This window comes from Pseudophryne corroboree, chromosome 5 (assembly GCF_028390025.1).
Source record: "Pseudophryne corroboree isolate aPseCor3 chromosome 5, aPseCor3.hap2, whole genome shotgun sequence".
NCBI lineage: Eukaryota > Metazoa > Chordata > Amphibia > Anura > Myobatrachidae > Pseudophryne > Pseudophryne corroboree.
The window spans coordinates 649,078,195-649,095,568 of record NC_086448.1 but is presented as its reverse complement, the minus strand read 5'-3'; the positions used below and the strand labels follow the sequence as shown (position 1 = coordinate 649,095,568).

Sequence of the window (17,374 nt, the reverse complement as noted above, 5' to 3'; positions counted from 1 at the left end):
GGGGAGCAGCTGTATTATATAGGAGGAGTACAGTGCAGAGTTTTGCGGACAGTGACCACCAGTATATATTAGTACGGTACGGAAGGCCACTGCTGTCCCTACTTCTGTGTCGTCAAGTATACTATCCATCTACATTCTATACCTGTGGTGCATTTTAGTTTTGCAGTTTGCTGACACAGTAACCACCAGTATATATAGCAGTACGGTACGGAAGGCCACTGCTCTACCCACCTCTGTGTCGTCAAGTATACTATCCATCTACATTCTATACCTATGGTGCATTTTAGTTTTGCAGTTTGCTGACACAGTGACCACCAGTATATATAGCAGTATGGTACGGAAGGCCACTGCTGTACCTACCTCTGTGTCATCAAGTATACTATCCATCTATTTTCTATACCTGTGGTGCATTTTAGTTTTGCAGTTTGCTGACACAGTGACCACCAGTATATATAGCAGTACGGTACGGAAGGCCACTGCTGTACCTACCTCTGTGTCGTCAAGTATACTATCCATCTACATTCTATACCTGTGGTGCATTTGAGTTGTGCAGTTTGCTGACAGTGACCACCAGTATATATAGCAGTACGGTACGGAAGGCCACTGCTGTACCTACCTCTGTGTCGTCATTCATTAAGTATACTATCCATCTACATTCTATACCTGTGGTGCATTTTAGTTTTGCAGTTTGCTGACACAGTAACCACCAGTATATATAGCAGTACGGTACGGAAGGCCACTGCTCTACCCACCTCTGTGTCGTCAAGTATACTATCCATCTACATTCTATACCTATGGTGCATTTTAGTTTTGCAGTTTGCTGACACAGTGACCACCAGTATATATAGCAGTATGGTACGGAAGGCCACTGCTGTACCTACCTCTGTGTCATCAAGTATACTATCCATCTATTTTCTATACCTGTGGTGCATTTTAGTTTTGCAGTTTGCTGACACAGTGACCACCAGTATATATAGCAGTACGGTACGGAAGGCCACTGCTGTACCTACCTCTGTGTCGTCAAGTATACTATCCATCTACATTCTATACCTGTGGTGCATTTGAGTTGTGCAGTTTGCTGACAGTGACCACCAGTATATATAGCAGTACGGTACGGAAGGCCACTGCTGTACCTACCTCGGTGTCGTCAAGTATACTAGCCCTCTACATTCTATACCTGTGGTGCATTTTAGTTTTGCAGTTTGCTGACACAGTGACCACCAGTATATATAGCAGTACGGTACGGAAGGCCACTGCTGTACCTACCTCTGTGTCGTCAAGTATACTATCCATCTACATTCTATACCTGTGGTGCATTTTAGTTTTGCAGTTTGCTGACACAGTGACCACCAGTATATATAGCAGTACAGTACGGAAGGCCACTCCTTGATGGGCCAGGTGTTTGTGTCGGCCACTTGGGTCGCTTAGCTTAGTCACACAGCTACCTCATTGCGCCTCTTTTTTTCTTTGCATCATGTGCTGCTTGGGGACTATTTTTTTTAAGTGCCATCCTGCCTGACACTGCAGTGCCACTCCTAGATGGGCCAGGTGTTTGTGTCGGCCACTTGTGTCGCTTAGCTTAGTCACACAGCGACCTTGGTGCGCCTCTTTTTTTCTTTGCATCATGTGCTGTTTGGGGACAATTTTTTGGAAGTGCCATCCTGCCTGACACTGCAGTGCCACTCCTAGATGGGCCAGGTGTTTGTGTCGGCCACTTGGGTCGCTTAGCTTAGTCACACAGCGACCTTGGTGTGCCTCTTTTTTTCTTTGCATCATGTGCTGTTTGGGGACAATTTTTTTGAAGTGCCATCCTGTCTGACACTGCAGTGCCACTCCTAGATGGGCCAGGTGTTTGTGCCGGCCACTTGGGTCGCTTAGCTTAGCCATCCAGCGACCTCGGTGCAAATTTTAGGACTAAAAATAATATTGTGAGGTGTGAGGTGTTCAGAATAGACTGGAAGAGAGTGTAAATTATGGTTATTGAGGTTAATAATACTATGGGATCAAAATGACCCCCAAATTCTATGATTTAAGCTGTTTTTTAGGGTTTTTTGAAAAAAAAACCCCGAATCCAAAACACACCCGAATCCGACAATAAATTTTCGGTGAGGTTTTGCCAAAACGCGTCCGAATCCAAAACACGGCCACGAAACCGAATCCAAAACACGAAAAATGTCCGGTGCACATCACTAATTTGTATCTGATTTTACCACTTTAAAGCTACACTGGAGCTCTCGAGGCTAGAGTGGTCATTGCTTCACCCTTTAGGAGTTCTGCAAAAGTCGTGCTGTTTCTGATAGTGACATAGGGGGTCATTCTGAGTTGATCGTAGCTGTGCTAAATTTAGCACAGCTACGATCAGGCACACTGACATGCGGGGGGACGCCCAGCACAGGGCTAGTCCGCCCCGCATGTCAGTGTCGGCCTCCCCCCCCCCCAGAAATGCGAAAGCATCGCACAACGGCGATGCTTTTGCATTTCAGGAGTACCTCCCGGCCAGCGCAGCTCCTGCGGCTGGCCGGGAGAACCTCCTCACTGCCCGGGTCGTAGCAGCTACGTGTGATGTCACGCAGCCGCCGTGGCCCGCCCCCCCAACGGTCCAGCCACACCTGCGCTGGCCGGACTGTGCCCCCTAAACCGCAGCTTAACGCCATCCAGCCCTCTCCCGCCCAGCGACCGGCTCTGCCTGTCAATTAGGCAGAGGCGATCCCCACACTACAACGGCCTTCGACCACCCAGCATGCGCCGGCGCATGCGCAGATCCAACCCGATCACTGAACTAATTCAGATCTGATCGCAGCATCAAATTTGTTAGCTAATGAACAAAACCATGTGCAGTGCAGGGGGGGGAGGGGGGGGATCAGATGCAACATGTGCAGAGAGAGTTAGATTTGGGTGTGGTGTGTTCAAACTGAAATCTAAATTGCAGTGCAAAAATAAAGCAGCCAGTATTTACCCTGCACAGAAACAAAATAACCCACCCAAATCTAACTCTCTCTGCACATGTTATATCTGCCCCCCCTGCAGTGCACATGGTTTTGCTCATTAGCTAACAAATTTGCTGCTGCGATCAGATCTGAATTAGGCCCATAATCTGTTGTTGAGCCCAGGATTCTATGTACTCTAGAACTGTCTATGTACCATACTTGCCTACCCTCCCGGAAAGGTGGGCAAGTATCCCGCTTTTCCTGGCAGCCCCCGCACTCCCCCTCGGCCGCCCACAGCAGAGAACAAGTGGGCGGTCTGAGGGGGATACGATGACGTGATTTGCGTCATCGTAGCTCCGTCCTCCACTGTACTGTGCCTGTCTTCTCAGCACTGTCTAGCGGGGCTTTGATGACGCGACTATGGTGCCATGCCCCAAGACCACTCGCTTTCCCCATCGGCCACGCCCCCAGACCACCCACATCGCTGCCGGACACTCCCCCCATTAGCCTACCACGCTGCAGCCTCCCAGAGGATGGTGCAGTGCAGTGGCGTCATGAGGGGGGTGCGGGGGGTGCGGCCCGCACCCGGGTGTAACCCTTCAATAGGGTGACACCAAATAGAGCCCTGCACTCCCAGCCGCACCCTAATCCCATCAAAAGAACTGACATAGACATGTCAGCAGCGACGTCCACACCTCCTCTTCCCCGGCACTAAGCGCTGCAGGCTCAATAGGAGCTCACCCCGCGCTCCGCTGCTTTCTGCGCCTGTCAACAGCTGACAGGCAGCGGCAAGCTAGATGACAGCACAGGACGGGGCACTGACTGTCAGCACGATCCCCCTGGCCGGATCTTCAGACTCTTCACTCCGAGTCCCCTCCCCTCAGAGGCGCGGCTCCCATCAGCGCTATGTGGGGCAAGGCGGAGGGCAGCTATTTACAAGCTGGCGAATGCTGGCATTGCTGAGGGGCAGGATTGATTGAAGTGGCCGGCGGCAGGTACAGCTGAGAAGTGTGGGGGAAGTACAGTGTCACTGTGTACAGGGGCCATGCTTGTGCTGATGATCATGCAGGTTGTAGTTACCAGCATGGGGGTTGTGTGCCCCCCTCCCCCGCTCTCCAGTCGCAGCAGCCTCTCAGGGCATTCACTTAAATCTCTCCCGAGTCCCGACTAGCTCAGTAGTTTCCTCTCTTCAGTTATATTTACTGCACTGCATGTTGCCCCGCCCCCAGGTCTCCTGCTGCTCCTCTGTTCTCCTCCTTCTCCTGCTTCTTCTAGCTCTCACAAGTTTCCCAGGTATGCTTCCTTCCCCTACATTCCCAGGTGTGCCTCTTTCCCCTGTATCCCCAGGTGTGCCTCTTTCCCCTGTATCCACATGTGTGCCTCTTTCCCCTGTATCCCCAGGTGTGCCTCTTTCCCCTGTATCCCCAGGTGTGCCTCTTTCCCCTGAATCCCCAGGTGTTCCCCTGTATCTCCATGTGTGCCTCTTTCCCCTGTATCTCCATGTGTGCCTCTTTCCCCTGTATCCCCATGTGTGCCTCCTTCCCCTGTATACCCATGTGTTACTCTTTCCCTATATCCCCATGTGTGCCTCTGCTCCTACTTACCCAAGTGAACCTTTCACCTATATCAGCTGTGTTTTTGTCACCCCTCCGTCTGTGCCTCTGCCCCTCAACCCTTCTATGCCGCAGTTCCCTTTCCCATAAGTGCCTCGCTCACTTTCCTATATCTGTACAGTCTGTATATCTTTGGTACTTTCCCCATCTGTGTCTCTGATACTCCCCCCCCCCTTCCCCCCCTCTGTGACTCTGCCCCCATGCGCCGTGTGCTCCTCTCCCCCTCCATGTGTGCCTGTCTGTCTCTGCTCCTTTCCCCATCTGTACCTCTGCTACCGGCAGTGGCGGGTGCGGGGGGTGCCGCCCGCACCCCGGTGTCACCCTTCAATGGGGTGACACCAAACAAGAGCCGCACTCGCACCTGCTAGGGGGGGATGCGATCAAAACTGAGCCGCGGCGGAGTCTTTTTGTTGCAGGCGGGGGTATATGATTTTGATTCGGCGAGGGTGCGATCGTAACTGCAGTGCTCTATTTGTCTTACGATCGCATCCCCGCCGACTCAAAATCATATACCCCCGCCTGCAACAAGAAGACTCCGCCGTGGCTCAGTTTTGATCGCATCCCAATACCCCCCCCCCCTCCCCCCTGCTGGAAGAGGAGGACTCCGCCGCGGCCGGGTCTGAACGTCATCACGCCGCCGGGATTCTAGGAGGGAGAAGTGTGAGGATGCTCTTGCGGCTTGCTATTCTCCTCACCCGCGCCAGCCACATTTTGCACACTGCCGCCGCCCACGTCCTCCGCTGCTCATCTTAGGTACTCTTACCCTGCTTCCCTGTGTCCCTCTCCCTGTCACTGTCCCTGCTGCCAATCTCCCTGGCCCTGAGTTGTGGATCATACTGTGTGGCATATGTGAATTTTGTCTAAATCTACTGTATGTTGTATAATGTGATTTTCGGCTCATTCTGTGTGCTATAATGTGAATTTCGGCTCATTCTGTGTGCTATAATGTGAATTTCGGCTCATTCTGTGTGCCATCATGTGATTTTCGGCTCATTCTGTGTGCTATAATGTGAATTTCTGCTCATACCGTGTGCTATAATATGAATTTCGGCTCATTCTGTGTGCCATCATGTGATTTTCGGCTAATTCTGTGTGCTATAATGTGAATTTCTGCTCATACCGTGTGCTATCATGTGATTTTCGGCTCATACTGTGTGGTATAACGTCACCCGGCTCCATAGCAGTGCATGCTAATATGGACGAGATTGTCCATATTGGCCTGCATGCATAAGTGACCCAGCACCAATGATGAACGAGTGCGGGGCCGCACATCGTTCATCGCTGGTGCCTACGTACGAGAACGTTCATATCGTGCAGTTATATCGCCTAATGTGTAGGGCCCATTAGCTGTTTATGGACCTAATTCTGGTCGCATTTCATTTTAGCAATAATCGCAATAGAGTGATTTTTGCAAAAATATGCCACGGTAACAGTGTGCATGCAATCAAAGCGCGTTTGCATCCCTGAAGGATGCGACTGCACTTTCATTGACAGCGGCGGGCAGTGCCGTAACTATGTGTGTGTCAGGTATGCCTGGCACACAGCGCAGTCGCCCTGAGGGCGCAACGGCCCCGATTCCCTAAAGTCAGCAGCTTGTAATGAGTCAAGTTGACTCATTACAAGCCGCCTGTGCCTGAGGAGGAGAGGAGCAGCAGCGGGAGCAGCGGAGAAGGAAGAGGAGGGAGGGGGTGGAGGGAAGGAGCCGCAGCAGCGCTATGTAATTGGTGGCAGCGCTGCTGCAGCTGTCCCTCTCATTCCACATAGGCTGGCTGCCGCTGCTGTGAATGTTGGGATGCGCTTCCCTCATCCCAGCATGCACAGCAGTGGCGGCCAGCCAATGCGGAAGGATATGGACAGCTGCAGCGGCACCGCCAGCAATTACAGTGCACTGCTGCGGCTCCCTCCCTCCTCCCCCTCCCTCCTCTTCCTTCTCCCCTGCACCCGGAGCTGCCAGCAACGAGGAGCCTGACTGAGCCAGCGGAGAAATGGTAAGTATAATCTATTCTGTCTGCCGTAATGTGTAAAAAGAGGACTCTGTCTGCCGTAATGTGTAAAAAGGGGGATGCTGTCTGCCGTAATGTGTAAAAAGGGGGACGCTGTCTGCCGTAATGTGTAAAAAGGGGATGCTGTCTGCCGTAATGTGTAAAAAGGGGCTCTACCTGGTGTAGTGGCGCTACTGTGCGGCGTAATTTGAATAATGGAGACTACTGTGCCGTGTAATATGAATCGTTATTATTTTGTGGCCACACCCCTTCCCATGAAGCCACGCCCCTATATTTTTTGCGTGCAGGTTGGCACCAATGCCCTATTTTGCACACAGCACTAAAATGTCTAATTACGCCACTGGCGGCGGGCATTGGGGGCAGGCGTAGCTGCAAAAGGGGGTCAGAGCTTTTTTGGGGCAGCTACGTGACATCACACGCGCCCACTACAACCCAAAAATTGCCGGTTCATCGCCTGAATACGCAGCCTAGCTACGTCTGCAGGGGGTCATCCTTAGTTTCTGCTTCAGCGATGGGATCTCAATTATTTTGCGATCGCATCGCTGGATGCCAATTAGCATGCTGGACAGCCCCCAGCATGCTGCAGAAACGATTGCAGATACTGCTTTTTAGCAGAATATGCAAACCAACCTGATTAGGGTCCTATGTCACTACTATTGCCATCGCATTCAGTGATATACAGGAATTATGATTTACAAGTAAAACTAGTACAAAAACATTACTAAGGATGTGTGTGGTGTGATATGGGAGGAGGTCCATGGGGGGGTGACACCATGAGTTACCACACCGGGTGACACCAACCCTAGTGACGCCTCTGGTGCAGTGTAGGCAACTATGCTATGTACTCTACGGGGGGTATTCAGTTGTTTGAAAAGTCAGATGGGTGTCTGTTTTTTCTAATAGACAGGAAAAAACAGACATCCAACTGACTTTTCAAAAATTTTAATTCTCCCTTATTCTCCCCTATGTCTGGGTATTCTATGTACTCTAGAACTGTATCTGACAAGAATTCCTTATTACTCAGTTTTGTAGCTAGACACATTTTTTCCGGAAATTATTTGCACCCAAAAACTCCTCTTTGCAAGCAAGCAGTTGTCATTGCTTTTTTACCGAGGTATCCGCTAACTCAGGACCTGACTCATGTTTGTAAGTAAAGCAAAAAAGCAAGCAACTGGGCAACACCTTGTTGAACTGCAGGTGGGGCAGATGTAACATGTGCAGAGAGCTTTAGATTTGGGTGGGGTGTGCTCAAACTGATATCTAAACTGCAGTGTAAAAATAAAGCTAACATTTGTGGGTTACGTGAAAAATAGGCAATATTTTCCCTGCACAGAATTTTTTTTAAATACATTTGCTTCTATTGCATGGCAACATGGTTTATTCCAGACACAAAGTACCTTGCTTTTTTGCTGTAGTTATCTTAATCTAGTGTATATGGGGGGTCATTCCGAGTTGATCGCTAGCTGCTTTTGTTCGCAGCGCAGCGTTCAGGCTAAAAACGGCAGTTCTGCGCATGCATATGCGGCGCGATGTGCACGCGCGACATACGGGCACAACGAATGATGTCGTTTTGCTCAGGGTCTAGCGATGCATTTCAGTCGCACTGGTTGCCGCAGAGTGATTGACATGAAGTGTGCGGTTCTGGGTGGCAACTGACCGTTTTAAGGGAGTGTTTGGGAAAACGCAGGCGTGCCAGAAAAAACGCAGGCGTGGCTGGGCGAACGCTGGGCAGGTGTGTGACGTCAAATCCGGAACTGAATAGGCTGAAGTGATCGCAAGCGCTGAGTAGGTTTTGAGCTACTGTGAAACTGCACAAATTTTTTTTGCATGCGCTCTGCGATACATTTTTTTCACTTCTACTAAGCTAAAGTACACTCCCAGTGGGCGGCGGCATAGCGTTTGCACGGCTGCTAAAAACTGTTAGCGAGCGATCAACTCGGAATGACCCCCATGGTGCAGGCTTTTGATGCTTTATGCTGTGTTTTATTAAAAAGTCCTCTATTTGATGTTCAGCAAAGTTACCTTCATTGTCACTTTGAAATGTGAGTGGATTTAGCTAAAACTGATAACTTGTCATGGTTACATAATAACTCATCCAATACAGCATATTCCCCCCCCCCCCCCCCCCCTCCCGTTATATAAATGACTGTATATCTTGAATATGAATGCAATCAATTTGCTAGCTGTCGGTATCCCGGCTGTCAGGGTGCCGACGCCGGAATCCTGACAGACGACAATACCGACGCGCAGGGACTATTCTCACTCGTGGGTGTCCATGACACACAGAGTGAGAATAGAACCTGTGGTGAGCGTAGAGAGCCACCAAGCCCGCAGCTGCCGGCATTCTGGCAGGCGAGATACCGCTGTCGAGATCTTGACAGCTGGCATCACGCCCCACCAGGAAATATTATGTATTCCCTTGAATATGCATCTGTAAAAATGACTAATTGTTGCTTCATGGTGTGGGTAACTTTAAGGACCATATGTCACAAGATCGGTGTATGGTCTGGGCTTAATTACAGCACTTATGGACTTGTTCTTGTGGCTGTAGCTTGCACCTCATAATTAGGTGATAGAATGAGCTCTTCTTTACAGGTCACGCTTTCCAGACATTTGTGCCATATTTCATTTCAATCATCGTGTCTGTGTGTGTTTAGTCTCACTTGTTACGTTCCATTGAGGCTAATACATACAGTACATATGCAATTTGATAAGGAGCTATTTAGCTGCCATGCATCTTACAGACAAGAGTATGCCCTCCAAACTAGGAACATGTAGCACACGATTTACAGTACTAGTATTGCCAGATTGTTCCATTCCTATTGGGCATGTTTAGCCTATTGCCTTTATTTCAGAAGTAATACTACTTCCATCTGAATTTTTGCATCCACCTCTGAATCAGACCAAAATTTACTGTGGCTAGAACAGGTAAAACATTTCTATCATAACATGGAGGTAAAAGACTTTCACAAAGAGGTACTACAAAGTGATTCTTATGATTCAGTGCCGCCTACTGTGCCTTGGGTAGACCCAAGAAACTTAGCCTTGCCCTTTAGATATTGCTATCTCCTATATAATAGCCTAGATCTGTGACTCTGTGCCTGTGTGTATAACGCTGGGCGTGGCTAGGAGCTCTCATTGGGTTAGCAGCAGGTCTATCACACCCAGTCCACAGCTGATTGGGTGAGAAACGCCCTCCCACACAGGTTACATCCAATGGGAGGCACTGCCCTTTGGCTGCTGTGTGTTCCCAGAGCAGGATTAACAATGGGGCTGATGGAGCTGCAGCTCCAGGTCCACACCCCAAAATAGGCCCACTGCATCTGCAGCAACCTACCCTCCACAAATTTACACATAAAAATTGCAGCAAATTTTAAAAGGGGGCGTGGCACAGGTAAAGTGGTGTGGCCACCCCCCTTTTCCTATACTTTCAATGGAAGTTTGGAGAGCCAAAATCGGTACAGACCATATAAAAAAGGTACTGTACATGCCAAAAAGGTACAGTTGGAGGGTATGCCACTGCATCTGCAGCAAGTCTCTGCGCTGTAGATAGGGGGGGGGGTCATTTTACTGCAGCATCCTATGTCCTGCTGCCAGTCAACCTGCCCCCTCCAGCATCAACAATCCCCACTCCCTAGCTGCGGCGCAGGTTGAACAAAAGCTGCTGCGGCCACCGGCATAGATGTGTATAAAAGCGGCGCAGCAGAAGCATTCATGCCTACATTGTGGCTGTTCCCTCCGGGAGAGAGCAGCCTTATTATATAGCAGGGGGTGCGGAGGAGGCTGTACGGAGGCGTGGAGAAGTCGGTACAGGGCGTGGTGACGCGATTGCGTCATCGTAGCCCCACCCCCTGCTTTACAATGCCCACATTACCGGCATTGCAAAGCGGGGAACGGGGCTACAATGACGCGATTTAACCAGCATTGCGTCATTACCCCACGCCCTTCTTTGTGATGGGATGCCACTGTGACCGTGTTATGCGGCGAGCGGTGGAGTGCGGCAGGGGGTGAGCGCCATGCGGGAGGCTTGCCCACTTCCCTGGGGGCCGGGAGTGCCACCTAAGTTTCGGGAGCCTCCCGGACTTTCCGGGTGAGTAGGCAAGTATGAGAGGAAGGCTTTCATAGCCATCCCTGTGCTGCATACTCTCTGAGCCCCGGAGCCTCCGCTGCACGTGATGTCACAGAAGTGCCTCTCCACCACAGCTGCGCCCAAATCCCCAGAGGCCCTGACTCTGCAACACAGCACCTGGGCTGCCAGACTGGAAGCCCCGAGATTACTAATATAACAGATAGAGTGGGTGATATTGCGGAAGATAATGTCTGGATGCTGAATCAATGTAAAGGTGACAGGGATGTGCAGTGCAGTGGGTGTGCAGTGTCACTGATACCGCACAGCATGCTCACATTTTACATTGATTCAGTGAGTCAGTTCTGCCAGCCAGTCACTATTGTAAGCGTTGGTGTCCCAACGTGCCGCATTACAGGGAAGTAGATGCACTAAATAAACAACAACTCCCAGCAGCCCTTAGTGCCAAAGCATTCCGGTGCTAAGAGCTGCTGGGAGCTGTAGTTTATTGAGTTCATCTTCTTCCCTGTAATGCAGCGCGTTGGGACACCAGCGCTAACAATAGTGACTGGCTGCTTGGCTGCTGTGCGAGTCTCCGGGAGAGCCACTGCCAAAGGGAGGACAGCAGCTTAGCTGCTTACCTGAGGAGAAGCAGGAGAAGCATTTCCTTCCCCTCCCCCACTCGCAGTACCTCCGGGCCCCATCTGCGGCACCCCCACACTCTCCCTCCACCACCCGCAGTGGCTTTGAACCCCCTCCCCCACCCACAGCACCCCTGCACTTGTCCCTCCCCCACCCGTGGCACCACCACACCTGCCCTTCCTCCACCCACGGTGGCTTCATCCCCCACCCCCGCAACCACCACTCCCCCATCCGCGGCATCCCTGGACCCCCTCCCCCATCCGCGTCTTCCCGCACCCGCCACTTCTCCAACCACAGCACCTACTAGGTGATTCATCAGGCCCTGCGTGCACTGTTCACGCCGTTGCAAGGGGCTACAACCCCTCAACCATCACACGCCCTTTGTCCATGCAATATTTAACCACTCACACAATTATGATTGGAGGTAGTACTCCATATAATAAAAATATTGCACGCCCCAGGGGCGTGCATGGGTTAAGGGGGCATAGCCCCTTACAACGGTGTGAAGAGCGCCCGTAGAGCACGATGAATCACCTAGTAACATCATAAAAATTTTAAAATATGACTTACCAGGCTGAATATCTTCCATCATAATAGTCAGATAGTCATCGCGGTCAGACCGTGATTGCTCATGATGAAAACCCAATGCATGGAGGAGCTCATGTTGAACTATTTCTACTGTATCACAGCCTGACCCAATGGAAAGCTGTTGTTTTCCATTCTGTAAGTTCCCGACATAAGAATAACATCTAAAATATTTAATGAAAACATTATATTAACAAAATAATGTTGACTAATTGGGTTTACTAGTTCGTTTGTGTGATGCAAAATTGTGTCTTTTAGTTTACATTTACTTTAAACAGGAATCAGTGATCGTCAACACAATTATAAGAGCTATTTGGTATACAGAATGAACTACTAATGGAAAAAAATAGGATTTTAATTACCTACCGGTAAATCCTTTTCTCGAAGTCCGTAGAGGATACTGGGGTCCATTTAGTACCATGGGTATAGACGGGTCCACTAGCAGCCTTGGGCACTTTAAGAAATCAATAGTGTGCGCTGGCTCCTCCCTCTATGCCCCTCCTACCAGACTTCTAGAAACTGTGCCTGAGGAGACGGACATAACTTGAGAGAAGGATTTAAAAGGACAGTGGTGAGATTCGAACCAGCACACACAAAACAAGAGGAAAGCCATGCTAACCAAACTTGAACAGGAACAGCAACAGCTGAACCAACAACAATACTTAACCAAGTAACAGTGCAGGAAAACACGAAGCACTGGTCGGGCGCCCAGTATCCTCTGCAGACTACGAGAAAAGGATTTACCAGTAGGTAATTAAAATCCTATTTTTTCTTACATCCTAGAGGATACTGGAGTCCATTTAGTACCATGGGGATGTACCAAAGCTCCCAAACCGGGTGGGAGAGTGCTGAGAGTCTTGCAGAACTGATTGACCAAACTGAAGGTCCTCAGAGGCCAAAGTATCGAACTTGTAGAACTTGGCAAACGTGTTCAAACCTGACCAAGTAGCTGCTCAGCAGAACTGTAAAGCCGAGACACCCCGGGCAGCCGCCCAGGAATAACCCATTGACCTAGTAGAGTTCCAACAGATCTTGGAACCGGCAAACCTGCCGTAGAATAAGCATGCTGGATAGTAAGCCTGATCCAGCGAGCAATAGACTGCTTCGAAGCAGGACACCCAATTTTATCGGGATCATAGAGAACAAACAGCGAGTCCGATTTTCTGTGATGAGCCATCCGCTTCACAGAGATCTTCAAAGCCCGCACAACATCCAAAGACTTTGAAGTAGCAGAGGTGACAGTAACTACTGGAACCACAATATGTTGGGTGATCTGAAACGCAGACACCACCGTAGGAAGAAAGTGCTGACGAGTTCTGAGTTCAGCTCTATCTTCATGAAAAATCAAATAGGAGCTTTTGTGAGATAACGCCCCCAGCTCTGACACACGTCTTGCTGAAGCCAAGGTGTGCAACATATCTTCCATGTAAGAAAACTTACGTCAACCTCCTGTAAAGGCTCAAACCATTCTGATTATAGGAACTGCAACACCACGTTGAGATCCCAAGGTGTTGTAGGAGGCACAAAGGGCAAACCCCCTTCAAAAACGTCTGAACCTCAGGGAGAGAAGCGAATTGTTTCTGGAATAAAATGGATAAGGCCGAAATCTGGACTTTTATGGAGCCCAAATGAAGGCCCACATCCACCAATGGGTGTAGTATGGTATGCCGGCGGCCGGGCTCCCGGCCACCGGCATACCGACAGCATGGCGAGCGCAAAAGAGCCCCATGCTATTTATTCTCCCTCCAGGGGGGTCATGGACGAGGGAGAATATCTGTCGGTATGCCGGTTGTCGGGATTCCGGCACCGGTATACTGTGCGCTGGGATCCCGACATTCGGCAACCTGAAGACCACCACCACCAATGACTGCAGAAAACGTCCCATTTGAAAATCCACCATAGGAAATTTCCTGTTCTCACACCAAAAGACGTATTTTTTCCAAATACGGTGGTAATGTTTAGACGTTACTTGGCTTGAATCAAGGTTGGAATAGCCATGTCTGGGATCCCTTTCCCGGGCTAGAATTTGATGCTGAACTTCCATGCCGTCAAACGTAGCCATGGTAAGTCTTGATAGACGAACGGGTCCTGTTGCAGAAGATCCTCGTGAAGAGGCAGAGGCCACGGATCCTCTAAGAGCATTTCCAGTAGATCTGCGTACCAGGCCCTTCTTGGCCAGTTTGAACTTCTTGTTGAGACGAGAGGCCATCATGTTGATTTGTGGAATTCCCCACCAACGAGTCAAGCACCTGAACACCTCTGGGTGAAGGCCCCACTCTCCTGGGTAGAGGTCGTGTCTGTTGAGGAAGTCTGCTTCCCAGTTGTCTACTCCCGAATGAAGATTGCCGACAACACCACAGCGTGTCTTTCTGCCCAGAGGAGAATCCTTGTTACCTCTGACATTGCTGCTCTGCTCTTCGTTCCGCCCTGTCGGTTTATGTACGTTACCACCGTCACATTGTCCGACTGAACCTGAATGGCGTGATCTTGAAGAAGATGTGATGCCTGTAGAAGAGCATTGTATATGGCCCTTAGCTCCAGAATGTTGATCGGAAGAATGGTTTCCTGACTCGACCATTTTCCTTGGAACTGTTCCCCTTGGGTGACTGCTCCCCATCCTCTGAGGCTTGCGTCTGGTTAGCAGAATCCAATATTGAATCCTGAACCTTCGGCCCTCGGTCAGGTGAGAAGTCTGAAGCCACCACAGAAGACAAATCCTGGCTTTTGGCGACAGACGGATCCTGCGGTGCATGTGAAGATGCAAACTGGACCAATTGTCCAACAGATCCAGCTGGAATGAAACCTTCTGTACTGCAGTGCCTCGTAAGAGGCTACCATCTTCCCCAGAAGGCGAATGTATAGATGCACCGATATCCGGGTCGGCTTTAGAACATCCCGCACCATCGACTGGATTGCTAAAGCCTTTTCCAATGGAAGGAATACCTTCTGTGCCTCCATATCTAGTATCATCCCCAGGAACGGAAGCCTCCGTGTTGGTTCCAATTGAGATTTTGGCAGGTTCAGAATCCACCCGTAATCTTGGAGTAGTCGTGTTGAGAGGGCAATGTTGTCTAACAACCTCTCCCTGGATGGTGCTTTTATCAGCAGATTGTCCAGATACGGTATAATGTTCACCCCTTGCCTGCGGAGGAGAAACATCATCTCCGCCATTACCTTGGTGAACACCCTTGGTGCTGTGGAGAGGCCAAATGGCAGTGCCTGGAACTGGTAGTGACAGTCCTGTAATTCAAACCTTAGATAAGCCTGATGAGGCAGCCAAATAGGAATATGAAGGTACGCATCCTTGATATCCAGAGACAGCATGAATTCCCCCTCCTCCAGACCTAAGATCACTGCTCTCAGAGACTCCATCTTGAATTTGAACACCCGTAAGTACGGGTTCAGTGACTTGAGGTTTAAAATGGGCCTCACCGAACCCTCCGGTTTCGGTACCACAAACAGGTTGGAATAATAACCATTGTTGTGCAGGTGAAGTGGAACTGGAACAATGACCTGAGACTGTACCAGTTTTTTGAATTGCTGCCTGTAAAGTCATACTTGCTTCTGGAAAAGCTGGTAAGCCTGATTTGAAGAATCTGTGAGGTGGGAGATCCTGAAACTCCAGTCTGTAGCCCTGGGCGATAAGATCTTTGACCCAGGAATTCTGGCATGATGTTGCCCATATGTGACTGAAATATCTTACTCGGGCTCCCACCCACCTGTCTTCCAGGCAGTGTGGTCCACCATTATGCTGAAGGCGTTGAGGAAGCAGAACCAGAGGTCTGTTCCTGTGAACCTGCAGTTGCTGGTTTTCTGGGTTTACCTCTAGGCTGTAGAAGAACCTTTGGATTTACTTTTAAATTTTGCTGTCCGAAAGGACTGCAGAGTTGGAGCAGAATAGGTTTTCCCAGCTGGGGGTGCTGCGGAAGGAAGGTATGTAGGCTTACCCACCGTAGCCTTGGATATCCACGTAACCAGCTAATCTCCAAAGGCTTTCCCCGCCTTTCCTGGAATCCGCATCGGCAGTCCACTGGCGTAGCCACAAGCCCCTGCATGCTGATACCGCCTTGGAAGTGGTGCGTGCGTTGAGCAAACCAATTTCCTTTATGGCCTCCACCATAAAATGGGCAGAGTCCTGAATATGCTGTAGGAGTAAAACTATCTCACCCCCCCCCCCCCCGTATAAGGAATCGAACCCGTCAATTAGATTACTTGACCATTTTGCAATGGCCCTAGTGATCCATGCACAAGCAATAGTGGGTCTTTAGGCCACCCCAGCAGCTGTGTACAGGGATTTGAGAGTGGTCTCAATCTTGCGGTCAGCCGTGTATTTTAAGAAGGCTGCCCCAGGGACAGGTAAGACTATCTTACGTGACAACCTAGACACCGATGCATCAACAATCGGTGGATTTTCCTACTTTTTCCTATCATCCTTTGGAAACGGGAAGGATGTGAGTAACCTTATAGGGATCTTAAACTTCTTGTCTGTATTAACTAAAGTTTCTTCAAACAGGGAATTTAACTCCTTAGATGCAGGGTGTCAGATCTGTAACTGTGTCTGTTCCCGGAGGGGGCACTAGTGGGTCAGTGGTGGTGCGGTGGACGAAACGAGGAAGCTGTAGTAAATTCCTGCACATGTGCGCAATGATGTTTATTTAGCACATAGAGGTATGAAGAGTAACTGGAGCACAATGACAATATTGATGGTTTAAGCAAGGAAGCTGACAGAGGTATAACAACAGTCACAGGTGATGGTCTGGAAACCAGTGAGATTAACAACAGTGATGATCAGCCTGAAAGCCGATGGCAAACATCGATGGTCAACTTGGAAGTCGATGGTAACAGGAACAATATGCAGATAATAAGTAATGTAACTGATGACAGTGAATACAGGCAATAAGTGATTGTGGATCTATCGCTGTTGGTTTCCAGACCACAGTCTGTATATATGCACAAGTCCACAAAGCCAAGCAAGGCCAAAAAAGGAGACAGTTCGTAAATGCAAGCTGGCTGTTTTAAGTGCTGGATGCAATAGCACAGTGCTGAATGCAGATAAACAACAGACAGATGAGAATGGTAAAGTAGCACCTGGAGAGAGTCTCTTACTGCATGTAGAAGTGGAAGCTGACTGTGGAAGGAGTTGTAGCAGAGCTGGATGGCTGGAGCCTATAGTTCCACGGAGACACTGGAGCAATGAAATCACAGAAGACTGGAGCCAGGAGACGCTGTACACTGGATGTGATGCATTGTTCAAGGCGATGAGACTGAGTCGATGTACTGGATTTATAACCCCTGGTCAGCAGGCATTGGATGCTTGAATCATGTGTGCAGACACAGCGCAGGATTGGGTGTTACAGGTCAGCTGACCGCACGTGTCATGGCGGCGCCCATGCTGCGGGGTACACACTGACAATGGGCACCGCGCCCGTGGACAGAGCATTCATGCAGCCGCAAACTGGGGCCGTGACCTCCGGAGGCCTGCACACCAGCGCCGGTTCCTGACACAAGGAAAGTAGCAGAGGATTTTTCTTTTTTTAC

The 17,374-nt window shown here is 49.8% G+C and overlaps 1 protein-coding gene across 2 annotated transcripts in view; it reads right to left on the bottom strand.

The window, feature by feature from the left end:
• Nucleotides 1-17,374, bottom strand: part of LOC134928197 (meprin A subunit beta-like) — a 155,953-nt gene that overhangs the window by 70,487 nt on the left and 68,092 nt on the right. For both annotated transcript variants that reach the window (XM_063923657.1, XM_063923659.1), the window contains one exon: nucleotides 11,822-12,000. In XM_063923657.1, the coding sequence (XP_063779727.1) occupies nucleotides 11,822-12,000 (179 nt within the window). The remainder of the gene's footprint in view (nucleotides 1-11,821; nucleotides 12,001-17,374) is intronic.